The 23,108-nt window shown below is 41.3% G+C and overlaps 1 protein-coding gene across 1 annotated transcript; it reads right to left on the reverse strand.

Moving 5' to 3' along the window:
• Nucleotides 1-3,245: 3,245 nt before the first annotated feature.
• GXYLT2 (glucoside xylosyltransferase 2) lies at nucleotides 3,246-15,737 on the reverse strand. Its single transcript, XM_010012634.1, has 6 exons — nucleotides 15,554-15,737; nucleotides 15,215-15,346; nucleotides 8,703-8,954; nucleotides 7,569-7,692; nucleotides 4,262-4,434; nucleotides 3,246-3,523 (listed from the first exon to the last, which is right to left on the reverse strand). The coding sequence occupies exons 1-6, from the start codon at nucleotides 15,692-15,694 to the stop codon at nucleotides 3,341-3,343; spliced, it is 1,005 nt and encodes a 334-aa protein (XP_010010936.1). The 5' UTR covers nucleotides 15,695-15,737; the 3' UTR covers nucleotides 3,246-3,340.
• Nucleotides 15,738-23,108: the final 7,371 nt, after the last annotated feature.

Below are 23,108 nucleotides of genomic sequence, written 5' to 3' on the forward strand. Positions count from 1 at the left end.
TTCCCCTCTATGTTATGCTGACACGGCTGAGGGTGTTATATTAGCAAAGGTGATTTGGTTACACTATGTCATTGGAAATAACTAAAATACATGAGAGGAAGGGGAAGCGAGGATATAAAGTCTATATACTTATTTACACATCCCATTATTAAAATGAATGAAGGCTAATTAACAAGGAATTAGCCACAAGTATGAAACAGGAAAGGAATTAAAACTGGTTTCTAAATAAGATTAATATTAGAATCAACTACTGTTAAAACCAAAATATAACATGGTTTTGGAAGCTGTAATAAAACATAAGTTAATAATTCTAACAACAACAAATGGAAGTTACAGAATTGTTTTATGCCACTTTTGGGAGCTCAGAAGCAGCTCAGCAGGGGGGAGCCTCCCCCTTTCTTCCTGCAATTTCATATTACACTAAAAAAAGTCTTCATGTTAAAGCATATACTTCATATATTTTAATAGCTGTTGAGAATATAACACAATTCCTTCTAAACATAATGTAGCACCTCCTGTAAACATAAAAAGCACTGGTTTAATCTCTAATAGTTTTAAATGCAATAATGCTTTTGTTTCGTAATGAATTCCATTCCTTCATTTTAATGCGCCCATAGTTGCTGGGTTCTGCTGAATCACAGCTTACACAATCCCAGCCTCCCAAACTTCAGAGGCATAGCACCAGAGTTGCAACTGTCTGGGCAACAGGACTTTTGCTCTGCAACTTTCCGTGGCTTGAGCTACCATAGAAATGAGGAGTTCAGAGTGCCCAGCATGCGTCTCATCTGGCCTCATCTGACCCACAGTCAGCTTTACCCTCATACTTGAAAACAAAGATCAAAAGCCAGCTAATACAAGCTAGGTTTTTTGCAAGTTCTCAGTGCTGCTAGCCTGAAAGGTTTACCTGCCCTATGTTAGGCTTAGATTATCCTAAACTTTTAAAAACAGCATACTGAATTTTCCTTTCACTGCCATCCGATTCTGAAGTCTTCAATGTTCATCTGGGTTACATTTTCAAACTCCGCTCAGTAACTAAAAGTGTTCTGTTCTTTTTAAGTGGTGACTAAAACTTCAGTTAAAACAGAAATACTAAGTTGGAGAGGCAGTAACATCTACACTTTAAATATCTTTCTGGGTCCTGGGATTTCAATCAAAACAGATGCAGAGCTGCCGGTCTCCTTTGCATGTCAATTTACATGTCAGTGGCAAACTGCCTGAGAAGGGATCCGAGTCAGAATCACACAAATCACTGATTAGAATTTGCAGCACACAGGCCTGCAAACAACAGACGTTTCTGTCTGTCTGTCCTGCCTGCGAGGACTAGCAGAGAGCAGCAGTGATGCTGCTAGGACCAAGACATTATGTCCCTTATCCCAAGCCTCTATCTTAACACCTCCTCTACTCAGATGATCCTTGTGACGCCGTTAGCCACACTGTGTCATTCACCCAGCACTTATGGATGTGACACAGGCATTTTCACACTCTGGTGTTTGCTGGCACTTCATCCCGTGTACAGGCTGTTCACTGCAGCTCAGATGCCAGCAGGGCCTGCGTTTCCTTCCACTCAGGAGCTGCCACACAAGGAGAGAGGAATGTGCAAACCAAAAGGACTTTCTCTTGGAGTCTCTTTTCTTATGAAATTGTGCATCAGCCCTGACTGGACAGGGCACAACCCCCCAGAACTGCAATTCTTCAGAAATCCTACTTTTTAACTTAGGACACGTATCCTTTCCCTCCTTCACAGCCCCCAGGATGTTTCTCTCTTATAAATGCACGTTATGAGCACAGGATATACAATCTGTACCAGTTTGCCTTTCATTACAGGAAAGGTCCATGTACCTCACCCTTCTCACCCCTCTCCTATTTTGCCTATTAAAGTGAGTGGTTCCAAGCAATGGCTAGTTTTACCTGCTGAAAAGACCTGGAAAGTAAGATAATGTTCCCTGCTGTTTTCCTCAAGCACTCACCTACACACACCCCTCGGGGCTTACACTTAGCAAACACCCTCTGGGAGTCTGCTCTTACATCACCACTCAAAGTGAACATCCTCACTTTCCCAGTGACTTGTTCCAAGCACCTCTCAGCTACTGCTAGTTTTAGTAAGCTGTTGTCTGTGCATCTCATCAGGTGATCATCACACTTGTGAAATCTAAACTACATTAAGTATTTTAAATAAGCATCAAAGCCATCGTGTATCCTCTTTCACTTTGAAGCACTTCATTATGACCCTAGCATAAGACTCTCAACTTCCAAGAACCAAAGTGCCAGGCAGAAATACATGTCTATGCCCCAAGTTTCTGATGAAGCAGAAAAGGGGAGTCAGAGGCAGCAGTTGCAGTGTCCCTGGCTGTCAGTCGCATACTATTTATTGTTACTATGCAGTAAACAGCAATTAAAGAGGATTAATTAAAGAGGAAACCAGATCAACAGTACCTGGTTTTGTTCTCTTCGTTCACAATGTTCTTGGACTCTGTCTAATGCAATTAGTATTACCAAGTTATAGAATACATTCTTAAAACTGTAAGAGACTGGAGGGGAAGACCACGACCTTACTCCACACAAGAAAGTATTCTCTTGCTGTTCTCCCCCAGCTGTGCAGGTGCCACAGCTCCCTCTGCATCCCCCTCACATTTCTTGTACAGAGTTTTCCTATTGATGCTGTAATTATTCTCCTTGTAATTGCTTCATGAGATGCCCTCACAAAACTACTGAAGAGCAGAAGGGGAAAAATGACAATCACTAGACAAAAAGTGCTGTAAAATACAAAGAGGCACTTCTATTCCTCTAATCTTTTTAAGTGAGAGAAATCGTAGGTCCTACATGTGAAGAACAGCAGGTAATATACCTTGAGACAGAAGTCCAATTTTAAGCAAATTCTTTCCGTTTACTGTAGGAAATTTTAACTTATCCTGTCACAAGAGTGATCTTCTCTGTAATTCAGCGTTCTCATGAGCCAGGAATATTTGCTCTGTCATTTCAGAGTTGTATTCCTGACGTCACATAGTTCAAACCATAGTTTGTCAAGCCTAAGACCAGTACAGGCTACAGTGAATACAACTGTACTTAAACAAGCAAACTGAACTCATCAAATGAAAGTGAGAATCCTCACCTCTCCCTGTTACAATCAAGAGTAAACATGGGAAGAGAACAAAAGGCCTAACAAAAGACAGTTTAGGCCCTAGGATTTCCTCTGGTTTTGTAATTTCAGGGGTTATTAGGAAATTGTATAAGGGAACTACTGTAATTCTGAGCTTCAGAAAAAGAGTGTATACTCTTCATTTTTATGCTTCATGAGACGGGGTGCAAGACTGAAAAACTCTGCGTAAAAATAGAGCTACATTTAGTATCTGTGGTTGGCCCCCAAGTAGACAATGACACGATTTTCATACACCTTCTTCATAGTTTTCTCAATTTGCTTCAAAAATACTTGTGGAATTCTCCCACATAAAGTGTGCACTGTATCCAGAAACTTGGACTGCAGAGGGTAGTACAGAGACTGGAAGAGATTGTCTTCAAACGGAAACTAAAGACAAGAAAAAAAGAATTATTAGTTTTCACCAGCTACAAGATGACCTTTTAGAAGTTTCTGTAAGAGAAAACCTGATGCAGGTAGGCAATGACTTGTCCCCCACCCTCCCAGAGTGTCAGCATAGCCTGTCAGCTTTAAACACTGCTCTGCTTGAGGGCACTTGCTTTCAGAAAAGTCCTATTACCTGAAACAGCCGACTTCCCAGAAACTGTACTTCTGGAGCCTGCATTGAAAGGATGTTTGCTAACACAGGGATACTGTAAAGACACAGCTTTTAGAGTGGAGTTGTACCCATACAACACTCAGAGTGGGAATATGGACCTGTGTCTATATGCGAGCTTTTGTCTTTTGTGTGCCCTGAGGCTCCAGGTGCTCGGGGAGGACAAGCTTGCTTTGGGTATTTATGGACCAGAGCTGCAGTACCAACAGGAAGAACTCCATCCACTCCATCCAAACACTTTTTTTCCTACCTCCAGTATTACAGAAAAGCAATTTATCAGCCTTTTTTATTAGACATTTACTATAATATGAAGATCATTTAAATCACCTCAAATACATGCATGCAGTGAAACAGGAGAGGCCAAAGCAACCTTGTTGTCTTGTGTCTGATGGGTACACGCACAGGACAGCTCTGCTCAGCCTGATCTGCTGGAAGAGCAGTCTGAGTGACCTGGTTAAATCCATAATTACATGGAAATAAAAGGACTGCCTCTATCGAGATAAAAGACTTACATCACGTATCACTTCATAGAGTGCCTTGAACGTAGGCTGTTTGTCATCATGGTAGACACCTCTATTTCCATGTAGAATAGAGACACCTTCTTCTTCTGCACCTTTGCAGTTGCTTCCATACATGCAGTGATCGGGCCGGTAATTCCACTGACAGGGAAACACATAGAGACACTCTGCGTGTATCGGTCGAGGGAGACGGGGTGGGGGAAAGAAAAAGACACATCACACAAGAGTTACAACAAATGAAACCCTGGTTCTGTGGAAAAGCTGCCACTCATATCAGGAGAAGCTCAGTTAGTTCTTCTGCAAATATCCCAAACAGCAGCTACACAGAAGCTCCTTTTCCTCAGGGCATGACTATGCAAAACTCTGCACTGTTAGACCTGAGCTAACAGAAAGAGAGGGCAACACAAGGACTGGGTGCAAACATAAACCGAGGGAGCATCTTCCAAAGCTAGAAATGACAGAAGCAGACCCAGAGAGCGTGCACCAGGTGGCATCATCCAGCACCCTCTGCCCAGTAAAATGTTTCTGGAATTCCAGAAATGACTAGAGAGGCACACACAGCCAGCGGGGTTATGCAAAATCCTCAATCCTTCCGGAGACAGCATGGGAAAACTTGCAGAGTACATCCAGAGTTGGCTGCGGAAGCTCTCACTGAGGCTATGACTATTTGTTATACCGAGATACTGCAGAGTGTAAGAGGTAGTGTATTTTATCCACAGTCCTTCTAAAAATCACCATCCATTAGTTTCACGGGTCAAGGTTATTTAAAGATGAGCTTGATTTCTCAACAGGGCTTGCAACTTCCTTTCTCCTACTGATTCTTTTTCCTTTTTTAAACTCTCTATGCACCCACAGGATTTGCAATCTGCTTATAATAAATCACATCAGTCCCTGTGACCTTTCTGCTTCAGAAATGGAGCACAATGAATCATTGCATGATGCTGGCAGGTCATGTCAGACACACTGAAGATTGAATTCTTCACTTGGCCTTTCCTAGCTTCCCAGGAAGTGTGCAGCTAGTCCTGTGTGGTTCCTGAAGATGTAGGAGATAAAGTTTCTGAAACATTTCTTCCCCTAAGGCCTCTCTAGCAAGAGACTTCTCCAGAAAGGGTAGATTTTAAGTGATGTCCATTCCGTCTGACCCATCACACATTCAGAACTGCTCCCCAGCGTTGCTGAAAGGGTGGGGAAGAGCAGTAATGCCTGATCCAATCCCTGCCACAGGTAACGGGGATCCTTCCGGTAACCCTGAGCAGATGTTTCCCAGTACAGTCACCAGCAGGTCACTGCAGGGAGAGATGTCACCAGGTGCTCATGAGCTTTCACACATCACCCGAGTGTTCCTGACCTTCCCACCATGACATGTTTGTGCATTTTTGCTGTCCCAGCTCGACTTGGGCTCCAGCTGCTCTGGGAGCCTTCAGATCCATCAATCATCACAGCAGCCTTTGGAGATGGGGAAAAGGGTGCATCTACAAAAAGCCACCTGCAGGATCTCAACTGCTCCTTTCCCAGGCCGGGCTCAACATCCCAGCAGCTTAAAACCTGGGGCAAGTATCGTTTTGTGGTTTAATTGTATCCATCTCTTTTGTTTTCTTTCCTTGTGCAGTCTGATGTTACGTCATTCATAAAAAATTATTTACCAGTTACAAGGGAAAGCCAGAGACTGTGGTGCAGGAAAGTCCCAACATGTGGATTCGATAGAGAATATTCTCATCACAACATTAAAGTAATTTTGTAATCTTTGCTTTTTTCCTCCACACTAAACTAGCAGCTTGGCTTTCACTTCACAACCAACCTGGCTTCAGCTGCTTCTTCCTCCAGTAGACCCTATTCCCATAACATTCATTTCTTTTGGGAAATTCATTTATGATTTCATAATGAAGATTTCTTCCACTTTATTTTTGCCCTAGTATTGAGGGTAATACGTGGTGTACATCTGATGCTTGACATCTGCCTGCAGTAAACAGATGTTAGCTTATTGCTCTGCTTTTGTTCTCTCATTTGCCTGGATTTCGGTATATGCAGTTACCTACCCTATGACTCCTTAGAGAAATAGAAAAGGGAACAGAATAAATAAATATAAATCCAAACTTTTCTGTTCTTAAGATCACTTGAGTGAATACGAGGTCACACAGGAAACAAGAAAAAGGAAGTAAGAATGGATACGGAGCATCCATTCAGAAGCATGAAATAAGGTCCTCAGCTTCCCTGGGAAGCATGTACTATGCGGCAGTTTTGAAATCCTTGCATTTCTCACATGTTCCTGGGTTTGGAAGTGCCAGAAGTCACTTCTGTGCGACCAGTGCAAAATACTTACAAGGGGCTGAATTCCCAGAAACTGTCTCAGCACTTGTGGAAAAAGTCACACCCTTTTAAAATAAAGATGACAGTTCCTTGGAAATACACTCATGGGAATACGACCCCAATTCAAGAGGGAACGGACAAACTGAAATGCTCTGTGCTGTTTGCAGAGGCACTGTGCAAGAGTGACAGGCAGGAATCAAAGATGAGGTTTTGCTGGGCTGATAAGCACATACGTGTTGGTCACGCTGGTCCACACTAGGACAGTGGGTTATGCCATCTGTTCTCTAAGAACAAGGCCTGGAGAGACCTAGAGTCCTCCAGAGCTCTTCTTAAGTCTCAGAGCAAGCAGAACACAGAAGAGTAGCAAATGCATAAATGTAGAGAGCAGAATATAGATGACAAGACCCTGGTGCCTGCTGGGGCAGGGTCACTCAGCTGAGAGGCTGGAAGCATCTTTCTCAAGAAGTAACTGTTAGTGAAGGAGCAAGAGTAGGGAGGGCAGCATTTTAGAAGAGATACTCCAATGGCTGTGTCCATTTGTATTTGCTTTGTTACTCATTGCATAAATGTCAGAATTCAGCTGTATTGCAGAAAAATAAAGCACAGCTTTGGAGAAAGTTTGGCAATTTCACATTTAGATAAACATCTGAAACAAAAACAGTTTTTTGGCCAGCCCTGGTCCAGTGATGCTTTTAAGCACACATGAAACTTGAACTTCACTGCTGCATCTCATCATTAATGTTACACTTCCCTATTTTCTCAGAACCTCCAGAAAACAGATTTACATGTTCAATAGAACCAACTCTGAGCCCACTACCAGCACTACGTTCAGAAGTAGTTTCATAGGCTGTAAATCCTGGTGCACTCACTCGTTAACTTTATGCCCAAGCACGTTATGCATATTATAAGTAACAAACAGCATTTAAAAAACAAATGTCCAGTTCAAGAAATGTTCTTAGCAGAGCTAATGATGACTCCAAGAGTCATTACTTACCTGGGTTAAAGTAAAAAATTATATTTAGTAAATCCTGGTCTCCCCATGTAATGTAGTTTTTGTACTTTTGGTATAATGGATATAACATTTCCTCCCAAGTCAAACCACTCGGTATCATGCTGTTCTGCGAGGCAGAAACCAGAAGCAATAGGTTAGCACAGGGAACAGTGATGTGATGTACGACTCAGAGCGTGGCATCCACTTACTTGTAAGGCTGATGAGCCCCCTCAGAACCCCAGGTGAAAAATGAGGAACTGCCAGGAAGTGTTAGACCTGGATAGGTTTGGAACAGCAGAGCTGCCCGTGCTCCTGTTTATCTAAACAGGAAAGCAAGGTCTCCTGGGTCCAGCTCTGATGTCAGCTCCTGCTATTCACAGTCTTCCTATTCTGAGCAACAGGAGGGAGAAAAAGTGGAAAAATGCAAAAATGCAGGGACAAGGTGAAAACTGAGAGAGGAAAAATGCAGACTAAAAGTTATCTTCTCTGGGTATAATGGTATTAAGAGCAAGGGCTCAAGCTGTTCCTGTAACAATACAGGAAACCCCAGGCCTTGGCTGAGGAACAAAACCACTTGGGGCAAACAAAGTTTTTAAAAAGATCTAGAGAACACGTGCTCAATGAAAGACACACATTTTACAAGTCAGGCCTTTCACAAAAGACGGGAGATGTCAGCTGTCAGTGAAAATGTCCCCCTCTCTTTTATGTCAATTCATGGAGTCACTTCATCTGCAGCAGGATTCAAAATTCTATTTACAGCAGATGCAAAAAATTACCATTTTCTCTGGGTATTTACATCAAGCTTTCCAATTTCAACAACAATACAGTGCCTGCACTGGAGAGCCTTGAGTTTATTCTTTCATGGCTCTTTCAAGGAAAATGGAATGTACAAGAAGCCAGTTTTATTACTGCTAACAGACTGCTGCCTCTGCAGTTCCCTGTGCGAGGGCCTCTTGAGGAAGCTTCACTTGTTTTAATAATCATTTTCCCTGTAATTTATTTTAGTACCCAATTATATATATTCCCTCTTTTTCAGATTCCTTATATTACAAACTTTATGTAATTTTATACTAAGTTTTATAAGCCGTGAAGAATACACAGCTCGTTTGCTCCTGCAACAGCTGTATTTCTTCTCACCTTGAACTGAGTGTTGCGTATCCGTGTTAAATTCATTAGCATCACTCCGGAATTGACTCCAGTTGTCCCATAATAAGGGTGACGCGCGAAGCGACTGTACCAGCCAATCTTTGGTATCTCATGCTCCGGGGCCATAGCAGCTAGCTGTGTGGAGTTGAACTCTGTCAGGATGTGCCAGATGTCATCAATGGGCCTCAGGAAGAGAACATCAGTGTCCACGTAAAGGAGAGAATCCACATCCTTCAAAATGACCTTTTGGGTTTGCACAGCGAGGAGAGGAATATATAAAGAAGAAAACAGACAACAAACAGGAAGATTACTGGAAAAAAGTACTTTTATTTTAAACTGCTAATTTGAAAGAGGTTATTGATTTATCAGCTAAATGTAATTACACTCAGGAATAGCAGTTATCAGGTTATTGGCTTGTTGTTTGTTCAGTGGGGTTTTTCGAATTGCACAGCAAACAGCTACCAGACCAGAGAAGTTGGATTCTAACCTTCATATAAACCAGTAATCCACTGAGCTCTCAAAAGTACCTGCAAGGACTGTTTAGTCTCAATTCAGAAATAAAATGCAAAGGGTATGTATTTACAGAGCTTTATTAGTTCTTTTCGAGATCTACAAGTGGTGAAACATACAACTTGCTCCACAGACAGAAAGGGTAAGCTGGTAGAACAGAACACTTTTCATCTCCATTTGGTCTCATGTTTCCTTATGCCTTTCTAATGACTGTTTTTCCTATTAAAACCCTGTGCTTCTGGGAGACTTACATGCAGTATTAATAAATACAAATGCTCCCCATTAATTAAGAAACTCTATCAAACACCAAAATGTACATGCATCCTCCTGAAGACCAAAATTTGCTTGGTAAATTGAAATGTCATGTTAAAACTCACCAGGTCAGATTCTGATCTCTGTTATCAGACTCTGTATCAGGAATAACCACAGTGGAGTTAGTCAAGTCAGAAAGGCGTAAACTGTAAATTAGATGCAGGATATTTCATCTAGTCTTGCTTACAATGTTCCCCCTTGTGGCTACCCATATCCTTACACACTCATTCCTTAATTGGAGTAGGGCAAATGATACAGTGCTTCAACAGGCCAAGAAAACTCCCCTTATGTTTGCACCAGCTATTTGTTGTTAAGTGATAAATATCCTTAGCTATAGTTGACCATCGGTTCCAACTGCATTTTTGTTGCTCTTCGTTATTTGCTAAAACTCAAAAATTCCCAAAGGACTGAGAATTTCTCACGTTGGTCTCAGCAAAAAGCCCCATTTCTCTTCTGTCTTTACAAAGCAAATCCAAAAGACTATTGATTTTCACCACTTAGTGGAACAGAACAATCATTCTCTCATCCATGATACAATGATACTAATGACAAACTCTATTCATGCAGGAAACAGTAAATGCTACTAAATCAATTGAATTTTACATAAACTGAAGTGTATTGTGACTGACGATTACCTGTGCAACAGATGAACAACATTAAGGTATTGAACAAGTGTGGGGAAAAAGTTACCTTTAATCATGCTCAATAAGCACCCACTAAGATGCCAAATATGTGAGTATGGACTTAAAGGAGATTTTTCACCTGACTGAACACTTCGGGATTCAGACTGATATTTAGCCAAGTTTAACAAATCCCTGACCTGTATTTCTGACACAGTAACTACATGTTCTTCCTACACAACAGAACAAGCAGGAGAAGGCAAGTGTCTCTACATATTAAACACAAGTTATGCTGACAAGAAACTCCAAGAAAGCAATCCCAACACAATACCCATCACTGCTGGATGGCAGGTTATAGCAATACACCATTTTTCCACAAAACTCACAAAAACCAGTGTGTGTAGGGATAAATAAAGGAGTGACATGGTTCAATAACACACCAGGAGCTCAGAGGTAAAGACTTGCAAACGTTCTGTATCCTGGAGTCCAGTACTAAAGAAAATTAAGTAAAGAAAGACACCTACTTTAAGAGTAAATCAATAGAAGTCAGATGGTTCAAAAGAAGAATGGGTTTTTCAGCTTCAGGGTATCCTGGATATCGTGTACTATTCTGCAGCACATAAAAGCCCTACTTCATAGGTACCTACTATATGAAGTCATAGAAAATCAAAATACATTAAGAAAAAAAAGAAAGAATCACCCCAAAATTTAATCCAGGACAGGAGGTAACAAATGAATACAGAGAGAGCAGAAGCTATTGGGCTTTGCTTGGGGGATCCATGGCACACTGTACACCATGAAAGATTTTTTTCTTAGAGCTGCCCTGGTAGGGAGACAAGTTTGGGCATTTTCCAGCAGAGGGTTAAGGGGGAAGCCTGGACAGTGCTTCTTCCAGCAGAAAACTGTTCTTTCAGCAACCTTAGATATACACATTCATTTAAGACTGTGGAAGTCAGTGGACTGTAATAATCTTCCTACACTGTCCTACAGACAGATCCAAGCAGGTATTCCAGCTCTTTGAGAAGCGGGTGCTCAGCAGCATTTGACCTCAAGTTTTCCACCTTGTATTCCTCCAGTCGGGATTCACATACTCTTTCAAAAGATTCTGCCCTCTCCTGTGTTCAAGGTGTTGCCCTGCAGTGACACCCAACAGGCTAATAAAAAAATCCATGCGACTTCCTTTAAGCCCTTTACACTTTTTCACATATCAAGTGTTAAGACTTATTTAAAACCTGCAGGTGTCAATTTCAATTGATCCCATCTCCTTCTGGCTGCGCATTTAACCTCATCTTGCTTAGGGGAGTTTAACTGCAGAAACTGTGGCTCCAAGAGCTCCTTGCCTAGTTCCCAGGATTCCAACAGAGCTACACTTCATTTCAATGACTCCGGCATTCCCAGTGACCCACAGCTTTCAGGTAAGTCTGTTCCCAAACCGAAGAAGTTTTTGAAAAAATATTATAGGCTTTACACAGCCCTTAAGATAATACTTAGCATTTACTCACTCAGAAGCATACAAGGGAGACAATGAATTTTGACTCTGCTGCTTTTCAATGTCAAAACCAGTTTTGTTCCACAAGGCAACCCTATGGTGCAAGAGACACTGCTCCAGCTTGTTCTGCCTGCTCCAGATGCTACACAGCTAGGGCTAGGAGTGCTCCGAGCCTGCCAGGACAGCCAATCAGAGTGCCATTAAAAGACATGCATCTGACCTGGAGCATAAGCCATGTGAGACTGTGTCTCATAGTCCAGGTTCACAGTTTCTAGCCCAAAGGGTGCAGACATACCAGACAGACTGTGATTTTTGAAACGACTGGTCCGAAATGTGGCTTGACTGGGTCTGTCTTCCTCCTCACGTCACTGGCGTGGACAGCTTAATAGAGGTGTGATTTTCTTGCAGCTACATCAAATATTCTTAGTGATCTGTCAAAAAGTTCTGCACTGAACTGCCTATATTTAGCCTGACACTTCACTTAAATACTCAGTCATCTGTAATCTGATTTCACAACTTCTGTCTCTGTAGATTCTCCCCGTGTTAGCAAGGTTGGCAAGTAATAACACACTACTGCATAAGCACATATTGGTGTACTGGGAAGCTGTGCTACCTAATGGTTTGCCATGGCCAGCATGGCAGTTTGTCAGAGCTTTATCCAAAATTAGGGACAAATCACAAATCTTGATGCTAACGGAGCAGTACCACAAAGTTGAGTTACTAAACTTAACTGTAGTAAGCAATTAGAGTCAGAAGCAGAGACTTTTGTCTAGGTAAGATCCTGGCATCTTTCCCAGTGCTGCCACTGATCCACTGGGTTGGATCCTTCAGTGTACTCAAGAGGACAGTTTTAATACAGGGATATTGCTAATCTACCTTAAAAGTGCCTGAGTAGAGTAAGTGTTTTGAGAAGGGTTCTGCATGTTAGTTACTATGAGAGCTAAAATCATCCAAAAATCCCTTAAGCATTTCATAATACTTTAGCTGATTGTTTTGGTAACTCCAAACCAGCGATATAGAGACAATAACAAGGCAGCTCTGTGGTCTGTGACATCTGTGAGACCAGAAGTTTTACACCTGGTGCCTTACCATCCATGTCAGTACTACAAAACAGTTTCCAGTGATTGCTGAGAGCATTCCCCTCCTAGTTAGTTTGTGAAGTTTCCTTTTGTGCCCACGTTAAGATCCACGTCTTCCTTATTCTGTCTTTGCAAATCTCACTGATTATTTTATTGTAGTAGACTGCAGCAAGAGATTTAGACTTGTGAGCTTACATGGAGGCTCAATCCGCTTTCCCTGCATCTAAGTGGCAGACATGACCAAACAGCACAGAACACCGCTATTAAATGCAGGATGCTGTATGATCTTAATACTTCAGCAACCCCAGTAAATTCAACAAACTGGGAATGGGTACATTGACCTGTTCCCCAGGACAAAGCAGTTCATTACTACGAGCTGCAGGATCGCATCCCAGAGCTCTAGTTTTATCAGTGAGTAAAACCATTGGAAGATTCTTAAGCAATTTTCCCTTAACACATTCCTCACACCCTCCTGTCCACTTTCACATGCCTGCTGGTGCTGCAGAAGGGATTGCTTTGGCAGGAGAGGCACTTGTGAATCAAAGACTCACATTCCACTCAGGCTTAGCATTATCAGGAGAAAGACAATTTGCACAACTGAGAGCTAAACAGCTGATAAACACAACTACTGCTCTCCTGGGGTCCTCCCTAAATCCAGGCACATTTTATGCTGCTGCAAGGGAAAATGCTTAGTGCAGGGAAGGCTAAGGAAAAAAAGGATTCTGACATCCTGCTGGTATTTATTTAAAGTAAAAGTCAAAATAGTTCTCTAAGCAATACCACCAGCAACCCTCTGCTCCCGCTGTGTGCAGACTGGATTTCTACAGCACTGACTCATTCAAATGGGATATCAGAACCTCCTTATCAAGCACCAAAATAAATAACTGTGGTTGAAATTACCCAGGAACAGCCCAAGGTTCTGTCACCCTGTGAACTTCAGTACCAAAGTCCAACTGGACTCTTGCCACCACAGCTATTACTACAACTTGTTTTCTTTACTATATTCACACTGACTTAAGTGTCAGCTGCAACTACTCTTGGACAACCACCCCTATTTGAAGCCATAACCCTCAGCCTGAACACACACAACATTTTGCAACTGCCCCAAGAAAAACAAACATTTACAGTTCAGGCTGCCTCCTAGCTTTGATAAGACAATATGCAACAGTCTAATATTCCTTACAGAACATTACTGGTGAACTTTAGCAACATGTGAGTGGCAAAAAAGGAACCAAGAAAGCACTGCCCAGGCTAAAGGAATCAGCATGGATATATAACCCTTTTCTGTCATCAGAAGGATGATGGCAAATAAAAGTGAAACCATTTATGTGATGAGAGTCTACCAAAACGACAAAAATCTTACAGCAATAAGAACAGAGAATTGTGTTTGTGCAGTGAGAAGTGTCCCATTTGAGTACATCCTTACAAACAATCTGTACTGAGCAAACTAACTCTTAGGGATTATTTTCCAGGTGATGTAAACATTTACTCAGGGAGGAGAAGATCCCTGCTGAAGATGGAGTTACTTTCAGCCCATCTGGTCTCTGTGCGTTTGATAGTCTACCCCTAAATGGCAGATAAACAGAACTGCTGACAGCACATATTTTCTCACATATGTATTCATAGCCTATGCCTCTGGACCCGCAGCTGTCTCCTGATTGTTTCCATCTGAGAAAGTAAAGATTTCTTTGTCATCCTCCCCCATTTCTCGTAAGGCAGCAATGAAATCTGGATCATGTGAATAGCCTGTCACTTCACTGGAGTCACCCCAATCAACAGCAAGGCACAAGATATTTTTGACAGATGTTCTCAATTCCACAGAAATCACTTTATGCAAAAGTTCTTTCCATTCTGATAGTCTGTGTATGCAAAATTGCTATCAACACCTCCCTTCTCTCCAGCAACATTATATATTTTCCAAGTTTATGACACTACATATTACACAGCAAAAAATACAACTTTTCAGTGAACCTGAAGATCCCAGGATACACAATGCTCTTGCATGAAATTTGACTTGGAACACATTGGAATTAGTACCTTAAGGGCAAATCTGACAGTCTTGGAAAAAGAAATAAAACTCAAGGAAAAGGGATTGCCAAAAGCATCAGTCTAAGGACTAACATATGGAAAGGGAGATAGTGAGTAAAGAGGATATGATGACTGCACACTGAAAATAATGTTATTTATGGAAGGTATGCAGCATCTACCCTGAAAGCATCTGCCCTGAAAGAGCTCTTGCACAGAGTCTTAACAGTCTGAGAGCCTAATGAAACTAGAGACAAATAAGAAACACACATCCTTTGTTAGCAGGAGAAAAAGTGAGGCTGGATTCCTGTTTTGTTTTGTTTTGTTGAAGTGGCTAAAGCACAGACTAAAATATGTCTAAGCAGATGTTTCAGCCTGAAAATAGTTTTAATATTACACTAGCAAAGCTTCCTTTTGGTGGAATTAACCTTTTCCTGAAGCAACCCACTCAGAATCCAGGTGCCTTACCGGAAGAAAAAGGCGCTGGGCAGCACATGGTTTGAATAACTTTTTCCATTCCTGAGCATTTCCTACTGAGAAGGTTATTGGGTAAATGTTGTATTCAAACTTCTTTGTATATGAGGAAGGCCATTCCTTTAGCTGAAAGACATGGGGGGAGGAATTAGACGCTACATGTTATATAGCTTTTTTAAACCCAAAAAATATGCATGCATAAGGAGTTTATAGACTGTGTACTGCCCAAGAAGCGCTTAGTTGCTACTTGTTGATGTCAGAGGAACTTTTCTCAGAGATTTGTGACTTGTGACTAACTCATTTATTTACTTACCAAATGACAAAGAAACTCACCTTCTTCTCAAATTCAGGCTTAAGGGAATCCTCAGCAAAAATGTGAAAACAGAGCCTGCTGTTGCTGAAGAGAAGTGCTGATTTCAGCATGATCAGCGTCTCTTCCAGCCGGTCCCCACATGCCACAACTGCCAGATGCATGCATTGCAAAGATGAAGGCTCTTTTGAATGTTTCTGTTCTCCAGGCTTCCTGGAAATTCATAAACAGACACACAAAAAATACTAAGACAGACATAAAGAGAATCCTGCATTACCAGGTATCAGAGAGGCTTTTTACTCCCCTTCATTCTGTAAGGGATCAGGAAGTTTGTTCCTGGTTACATACCCACAGAACATGTGAGCCACATGCCAGTTTTTGTCAACAGCACAAATCAAGACTGTTAAAATTACAACACAAAGGAATACGCTATTTTCAGAGATTTTCTAGTTATCCCTGCACTTCTAGATTTGCCTAAATCACTGTGCTACATACACAGACGAAACTAATTCAATAGCATCTCAAACCAGACAACAACTCACTCTGTGCAAATGATAGTTGTTTTCTTTTCCCCCAGCTTAGAGGTTATGAAGCCAGAATGGACTGATTACTACCAAGCCAAGTTTCTAACACGATGCAGATTGCAGAACCACATCCAGTAACTCCATTACCAGGCCCATAATGGCTAGGCTGGAAGAAGACATCCATACTTTCAAAAAATCCACTCCATCCATATGTAAATTATTCTAAGAGTTAATTAATTTTGCTATTAAAAAGCATGCCTTAATCCTGGCCTGAAGGTACTGGCGTAGTTCCAAAGGACCACTCTCCATTTCTCCCAGTGGAATCCCTGAGATTTTTCTAAAATAGAGATTTTTAAAAACAAACATATTCCCATGTCCCAGATGAATCAGGCTACATTCCAGAAGCAGTCAAGGACCAAACTATGGGGTTTTCACTTAGCACCCATCTGTGTGGGCTTTAAATAAATCTCAGCTAGCCTACAGGGGAATCTGCGTGGAAAAGGCACCGAGTCCATTTGCTGGCCAGAAAAACCAGGATTCTTTTGGGGAGTTTAAGACACTTTGAACATATGGCCTTTTGGTTTTGTGTGTGTGTCCCCCAACACTATGGAGAGGTAAAATTCACATCCTCCAGGAATGCTTCTACTGTATTGTATTCACATTCCAACACGGATGGCATTTATACTCCATTACGTGGATATGTGCTGACAAAGCAACTAAATCACAAGCATCGTAACCATTATGGGAGAGTTCAAAAGGCTAATCATAGATCACTACCAGTTCTTGACGTATCACTGAACAGAGAACATCAATCCCTGCCTCTTCTCAGCACAATTACTTACATGCAATTAATCAGGAAAGTTAATATTGGAAACAAAAGTTCTAAATAAAGAGGAAAATTACAGTTATAAAGCTGTCACCATCTTCTTCCAGACATTAAAATACTGGTCTGTGTAACAACAGAGTAACCCACCTCTGTGTTAAGGAATACCAGTCAGCAGGACTTTACTGACTATACAGAGCAACATGTTTCATTAATGGTTTCAAGTCTTACGTTAAGTCTTAATTAAACCCCAATTTCATCAGTGTATAAATAATGGAATACTACATCTATGTGAAGTGGTATTTACTTTCCAACCTATTAGTGTAAAAACCACTGAATTATTGAAGTGAATAATTAGCTGCTCACACAGATCCCCTTTTCCCCCCTTCTCCCTATCTGTTTAATGTTTCCTCTTAATTGAGTCTCTAAATCAAGCCATATGCAGGATGAGAACTGCTTTGATATAGCTTGTGGCAACGGAATTCATTGGCAGAGGGACTAAACTCTAAGCTTTTATTGCAACATTTCAAAACCCAACACCAAAGCACTGAGCTTTTCTTTACAATTTTAGCCACAGTGAACTCTACGTTATGCAGCTATTTCTTAGTGAAAAAGCCAGTATATGTAGACAAGCATTTCCAACAAACAGACTCAGCAGAAGCAACCCTTGATGAAAGCGAAATGCCCTGTAAGCCCACGGGAGCTACAGATGAGTAAGAGACAACCTGCCTGCCAACACAGGCACCCTCCCAGCCCCAGAGACCTGAGCCTTGGAGATGAAGTATTATGAGTTGTGAAAGCCTGGACTGAAAGGGTTCAGGAGCCTGCAATGGCCTAAGTAGGAATAAAAATCCCCAAGAAAAGGAGCATGAGGTTGTATTTCAACTGCCCCAGTGGTAGTCTGGGATGCTGAAGGCAACAGTTAGTTAAGAAGTACGTAAGCAAAACCAGATGACTGTGAAAACAAGGATGAGCTGGGAAGGGAGATGCGAAAGTGCCATAGCAAGATGCATTTAACAACAATTTTAGCTTAGCCTTTACAAAATTACTATTATTATCCAGAAGTCTGGAAAGAGTCAGGTGTAAAGGCAAAGTCAAACTGCTAGGAAGGCAAAAGAGCCAGTTATAGCAAAGAACACCACAACTTCCCATCCCTCCTCTGAACACACATGTACATACAGTGCAAGGAGGAACGGAAGGGATGGCGAGAAATGTAATCTGGGTCAAAGGATACTCCTTAAAGGTCTGCAGAATACGGCCAATGTCTTCAAAACAGTTCCAGTTCAACCAACAGCATCTATTCTGCCTCATACGGAATAAATGGCTGTGCTGTCTTAGCTGGATCCCCTCGTGAAGGTATGAGAGCCTCCACCATGTGTTGTCAGGACAGCAACTGCAGGTTAGAAGTTAGCTCCTACCAATAGAGCAGCTACTTCATTTCTACCAGGGTAGGTTGGGTTTGGCACCAGGAGTCTTCTCATTCAAGCAGACTTACTGCTTAATGAAAGCTTCTTTAAGCTGAAGTTTCATATAAAATACACACCAAATCCTGAGTTGTAGAACCACAGAATCTTTCGGGTTGGAAAAGACCTTCAAGTCCAACTATAAACCTAACATGACTAAGTCCACCACTAAACCATGTCCCTAAGTGCCACATCTACACATCTTTTAAATACCCTGAAATGGGATGTCTCCTCTCATTGCAGATGTGTGTTTATCATGCAGATCCTACTGGTTGATGCAAACACACTGGGAAGCAGAGAGCCTTCTGGAACACTGCCTGCTCAGGTGTTCCCGGACTACACACCGAATGGACACAGAAGATGCATACTTTGTTTTAAAGGATGCAGTATGTTAATACTGTGGTAAATTGTAGAAAGGATAAAATGGATACACAGAATAAAAAACAGCTGGCAAACAAGAAATAATACATTGTTAGGTATCAAATAAGACATTAATAGGCTTTTGACACAGAGAAGTACTCCGTGGTTAAAGGGTGAGTGAGCACTGGTTTCAGCTCTATTTCAGTAAGTCAGCCTCTGCAAAGCTTTGGGCAAGTCATTAATTCTTTCTGCTTTAGTTGCCCTACCTGTAAAATGGGAGCAGCTGTTATTGTACTAATAGTAACCTACCTCAAAAGACTTCCAAGCACATTAAAAGAACACGCAGATCCATAGAGTGCTACAATTATTATTATTAGCTAATTCTTCCTAATATTTACACACACATTCATTCATTTATAGTCCAATTTACTGGTTATGGATGGAGCGTATGATTGGATTTTACAATCTAAATTAGATGTTTAAATGCATCTAAAACAACACAGTGACCTGGGCCTTAAAGTTTAATGTGTTTAACAGGAACAAATAAAGAAACTAAATATATAAGATCTTTGTTATAGGCCTTGATATCCTTCTTCTAATCCCAGGACATAAATGTAGCTTCTTGATGTATTATAAATCTAACTTACATAACATGCCAAACTCTTTGCTCTGCTCAAAGAAAAATGCTTCCTGCTCTCCCTCATATGCTGTTCTATACGGCTTTAAAATTAAGCACTGTTGCCTAAGATTAAGCTCTACAGAAAACATCACCAAATACTTGCAGAATACATCCCTCTGAAACAGCTGAAAACAGGCCTACTAAGACATAGCACAATAAAAGGCTTATACCAAAGGCTTCTTTCCAACCAGACAGACCAACTCCCATCCAGTTGCCCAACAATATTTTATTTACTGTATACATTTTTTTCTGACAGGCATGGTACTGACATAGCAGAGGCCTGAGTGCTCCAGCACAATAGAGAGCATTTCTAGGCCTTAAAGTTTAGATTACATGCAATTTTCTTATTAGTCACAGACAAAGTGTCTCAAACATAATGAACCCAAAACCTGTCTAAATCAATCCAGATCCATTCAAAATAATGCATTCTCCTCTCGTTACAGAGCCTGTTAATCTATTCAAGCCTCCAAATTCATTCCTGAAAGATAATGCATGCAGATTCTTACAAAATGCAATAGAGTTGTTTGGTTTTGAAAACTTCTTCATATTATGAGCTCATTTACTCTTGTGGCATAAACAAGGTTACATTTAGGCATTGTATCAAAACTGGTGATTCACTAAATAGAGTCCTTCCCTGACAGTCAGCACTGAGTAAATGTCCCAACAGTGGCTCCATTATATGAAACACATTCTCTCACAGACTTTAAAACAGAAATTAGAAAGGCTCTAAATGTTTTAAATAAAATTTTTGTAATTTAATGCAGTTGCACAGAACTGACTGTAGCTGCTGACAATCAAAAAACTGTTGAAGTTTCAACCTCCTTCTACTGCTCAGAGAAAGAGGAGAAAAACCACTCAGTACCAGAATGGATGTTTTCTATCTTCTTTTATCAAGCGGGTTCTTTGTTAGACAAGTCTGAGGTATTTGGGCCTTCAGCATGTCATTACAGGCTATCAAACTCGAGCCAAACCTGTATGTGTGCACACAGACTGCGAAGAAAGAGAAAGTATCTTGACAGGTTGCCATACAAGAAATGTTGTGCTTTGGAAGAGTTATTTCCAGGTAACTAAATGTTCTGGCAAAGGTTCACTTCCACATTGGTTTGATAGAAAGTGTGGTCACATGGTTACATCTGCCCTTCAAATGTAAAATAAGCCTTCTGCTTTTTGATACTTCGCACACACTGGCTTGTCACATACTTACAATTATTCATATTAAAAAAAACCCCTTACTTAAGGCAGAGAACTTAATACTTTCAAGAAGAAGGATCAATAAAACCAGCATCAAAAGTCAGTTTTCAGAGCTAACCAGAAACTTAAATGCAATGCTCATCTAGATTTGCCAAAATTATCTAGTGACCAACGCAGGATACATGAACATGTTTCCCAACATTTGCTAGGTACCAGCCAGCTGATGCTGTGTGGCCGAGTTAAGTTTTTATCACGTCTGACAACTTACAGAAGGAACCTGCAGTTCTTAAAAACTTAACATTTTCTGTTATTACCACACATAATAACACCAAGCACACTAAAGAAAGCAGTATCAAAAATCCCAGTTAAAACACAACTCTCCTTACTAGCGACATGACTGATTCTTACACAGCAAACAGGCATCCTAGGTAACACCCTTGATTATTCCTGAGTTCAGCCCCAAAGCTGCACCCTTCTGATGAAACTACACAGATCAACTTGGCAAAACTGAATTGAAACAACTTTTCATATGCATGTAGACAAAACTTCACTAAGCTTATTTGACTCAATCACACAGTCTACATAGAAACACATTAAATGTGATCAGATCACAAGGTCTTAGGCAGTTAGAATCATATGCTTTATTATCCTGCAGGAATCAGCTAGATCATATTATGTCTCTCACATCAAATTAAAAAATGCTTTCCTTTGCACATAAGGAGTAACTAAAATAATAATTATTTATACTATAGGAATGAATTGGCAACAACAACCCCGATTCAGCATGTTACATTGGATGTACTTTACTGTCAGCAATATGCACGAGCTAAGCCTATTATATCAAGGGGAATATTCACCCCTCACATTAGCAACTACCTAAATCATTGTCTGTTTCTTCCACTCCAAACTGAAGCCCCTCTCACTGCCTTCAGTGTATCCAGGATCAGGCTTTTTAAGCCAAGCAAATCCCACCACCTGATGCCTTCACTGTGTGAGTGTGGATGTGATTCACTCCACAGTGGCACCCATTGGTGGGTATTTCTGCCTTTCCAGAAACACAAACATCTCCTTGCCTTGGACCACATTATCTCACACACTCCCCCAGCAAAAAAAAAATGATCTATTTTTATGAATATGCTGACTTAAATAAACTCTATTTTAGTAGTAGCTAACACATTGCACCATCTTTCAGCAAGGGGCAGAACTGGTCCCACAGAATCATGCTTCTCATCTATACAAGTTCCTGCTGGTGCCAGTGGTGTGGGATCATGGGCTGCCAGCAGAGGTGAGGGGAAAAAACCAACCACCCAAACCTACAAAAAAATCCCATAACCAAACAAAAATAATGAAGAAGTGGCATGGTTTAAATACAGCATTCCTCTCTTTTTCGTGTTGTGCTGCACACCTTGTAAGAAGTACTTGCAAAGTCAATAAGTAATAGAAAAGTTAGATAATGTCAAACTTTGGAACATGAAGATGCTCACTGAAAAGCTCATTGAAATGGAACAGTTGTTTACACTCTCCAGCAGTTTCATACTTTCTGGGCTCCTTCCTTCAGTGTTCTTGATTTCCATGATAATCGCAGAGATATGCCTTAAAGAAAAATGACTTCAGGAGGTACAGTTGCTAGTGGAAATAATCCTGCTTTAATACACGCATTTGAATTCTGCCCATGACCCATTCTCAGCCACGGTAAACATCTCTTGCATTCAGCAGGGTAACAATGCTGGTAAGAAACCAACTGCTTTAATAAGTCAAGGAATACGAGCTCAAAAAACAGGAACAGGCTTTCATTCAGAACATCTCTGTGAAATCATGAATCAAAGACACAAAGACATACCAAGTTAATTAGATATATGAGGTCACACTGACCATAATATAGTTGGAATGCAAAGAGGAAAACAGTCCTCCACCCACCGAAAGCTGCCCACATCTTTTGCTTAAGTAATTAGGTTTTTAACAAATACTGTGCCTGTAAGGTGCTGAAAGAGGAAACACAACACACCACGATTTCAAGCTCGTTTTTAAAGTTCCGCTAAATTCATTTACATATAAAAAGCATTCAAAATAAAAAGCTCAAGAGCTTAAAATCCATAGGTGCCTCGCAGTTTGGAACCCAGTGGTACCACACAGAAATAGCCATCTTCCTTTATCCCCGAGGCATTAGCGACGAATTAGAATTAAGTGTAGCTGCCGAGACTGACAGCGGCTCCTCACGGGCCCCAGCCAGCGAGTGCCGCATTCCCCACGTCAGCCTTCAAAACAAGGCCAAAACTCCTGGAAAAGCGGCTATTCCAGAGGCCGCCCTCGCACAGGCACGCAGCGGGGGTATTGCCCCGCTCGATGCACGGACCAGAGGCGGAGGCGAGACCTCCACGTACTTTCGTGGCATCTCTGGCAACCGCGCTCCGAGTGAAAACCGGCAGCAAAAAGTTTGTACTTCGGAAGCCAGAGCAGTTTGCATAAGTTTCTAATCGCCGGTCACTCGCAGGGGCGAGGGGAAACCGACCTGGGACAGGGGCATGCCCGACGGACCGG

Source organism: Nestor notabilis, unplaced genomic scaffold (genome assembly GCF_000696875.1).
Source record: "Nestor notabilis isolate BGI_N333 unplaced genomic scaffold, ASM69687v1 scaffold17714, whole genome shotgun sequence".
NCBI lineage: Eukaryota > Metazoa > Chordata > Aves > Psittaciformes > Psittacidae > Nestor > Nestor notabilis.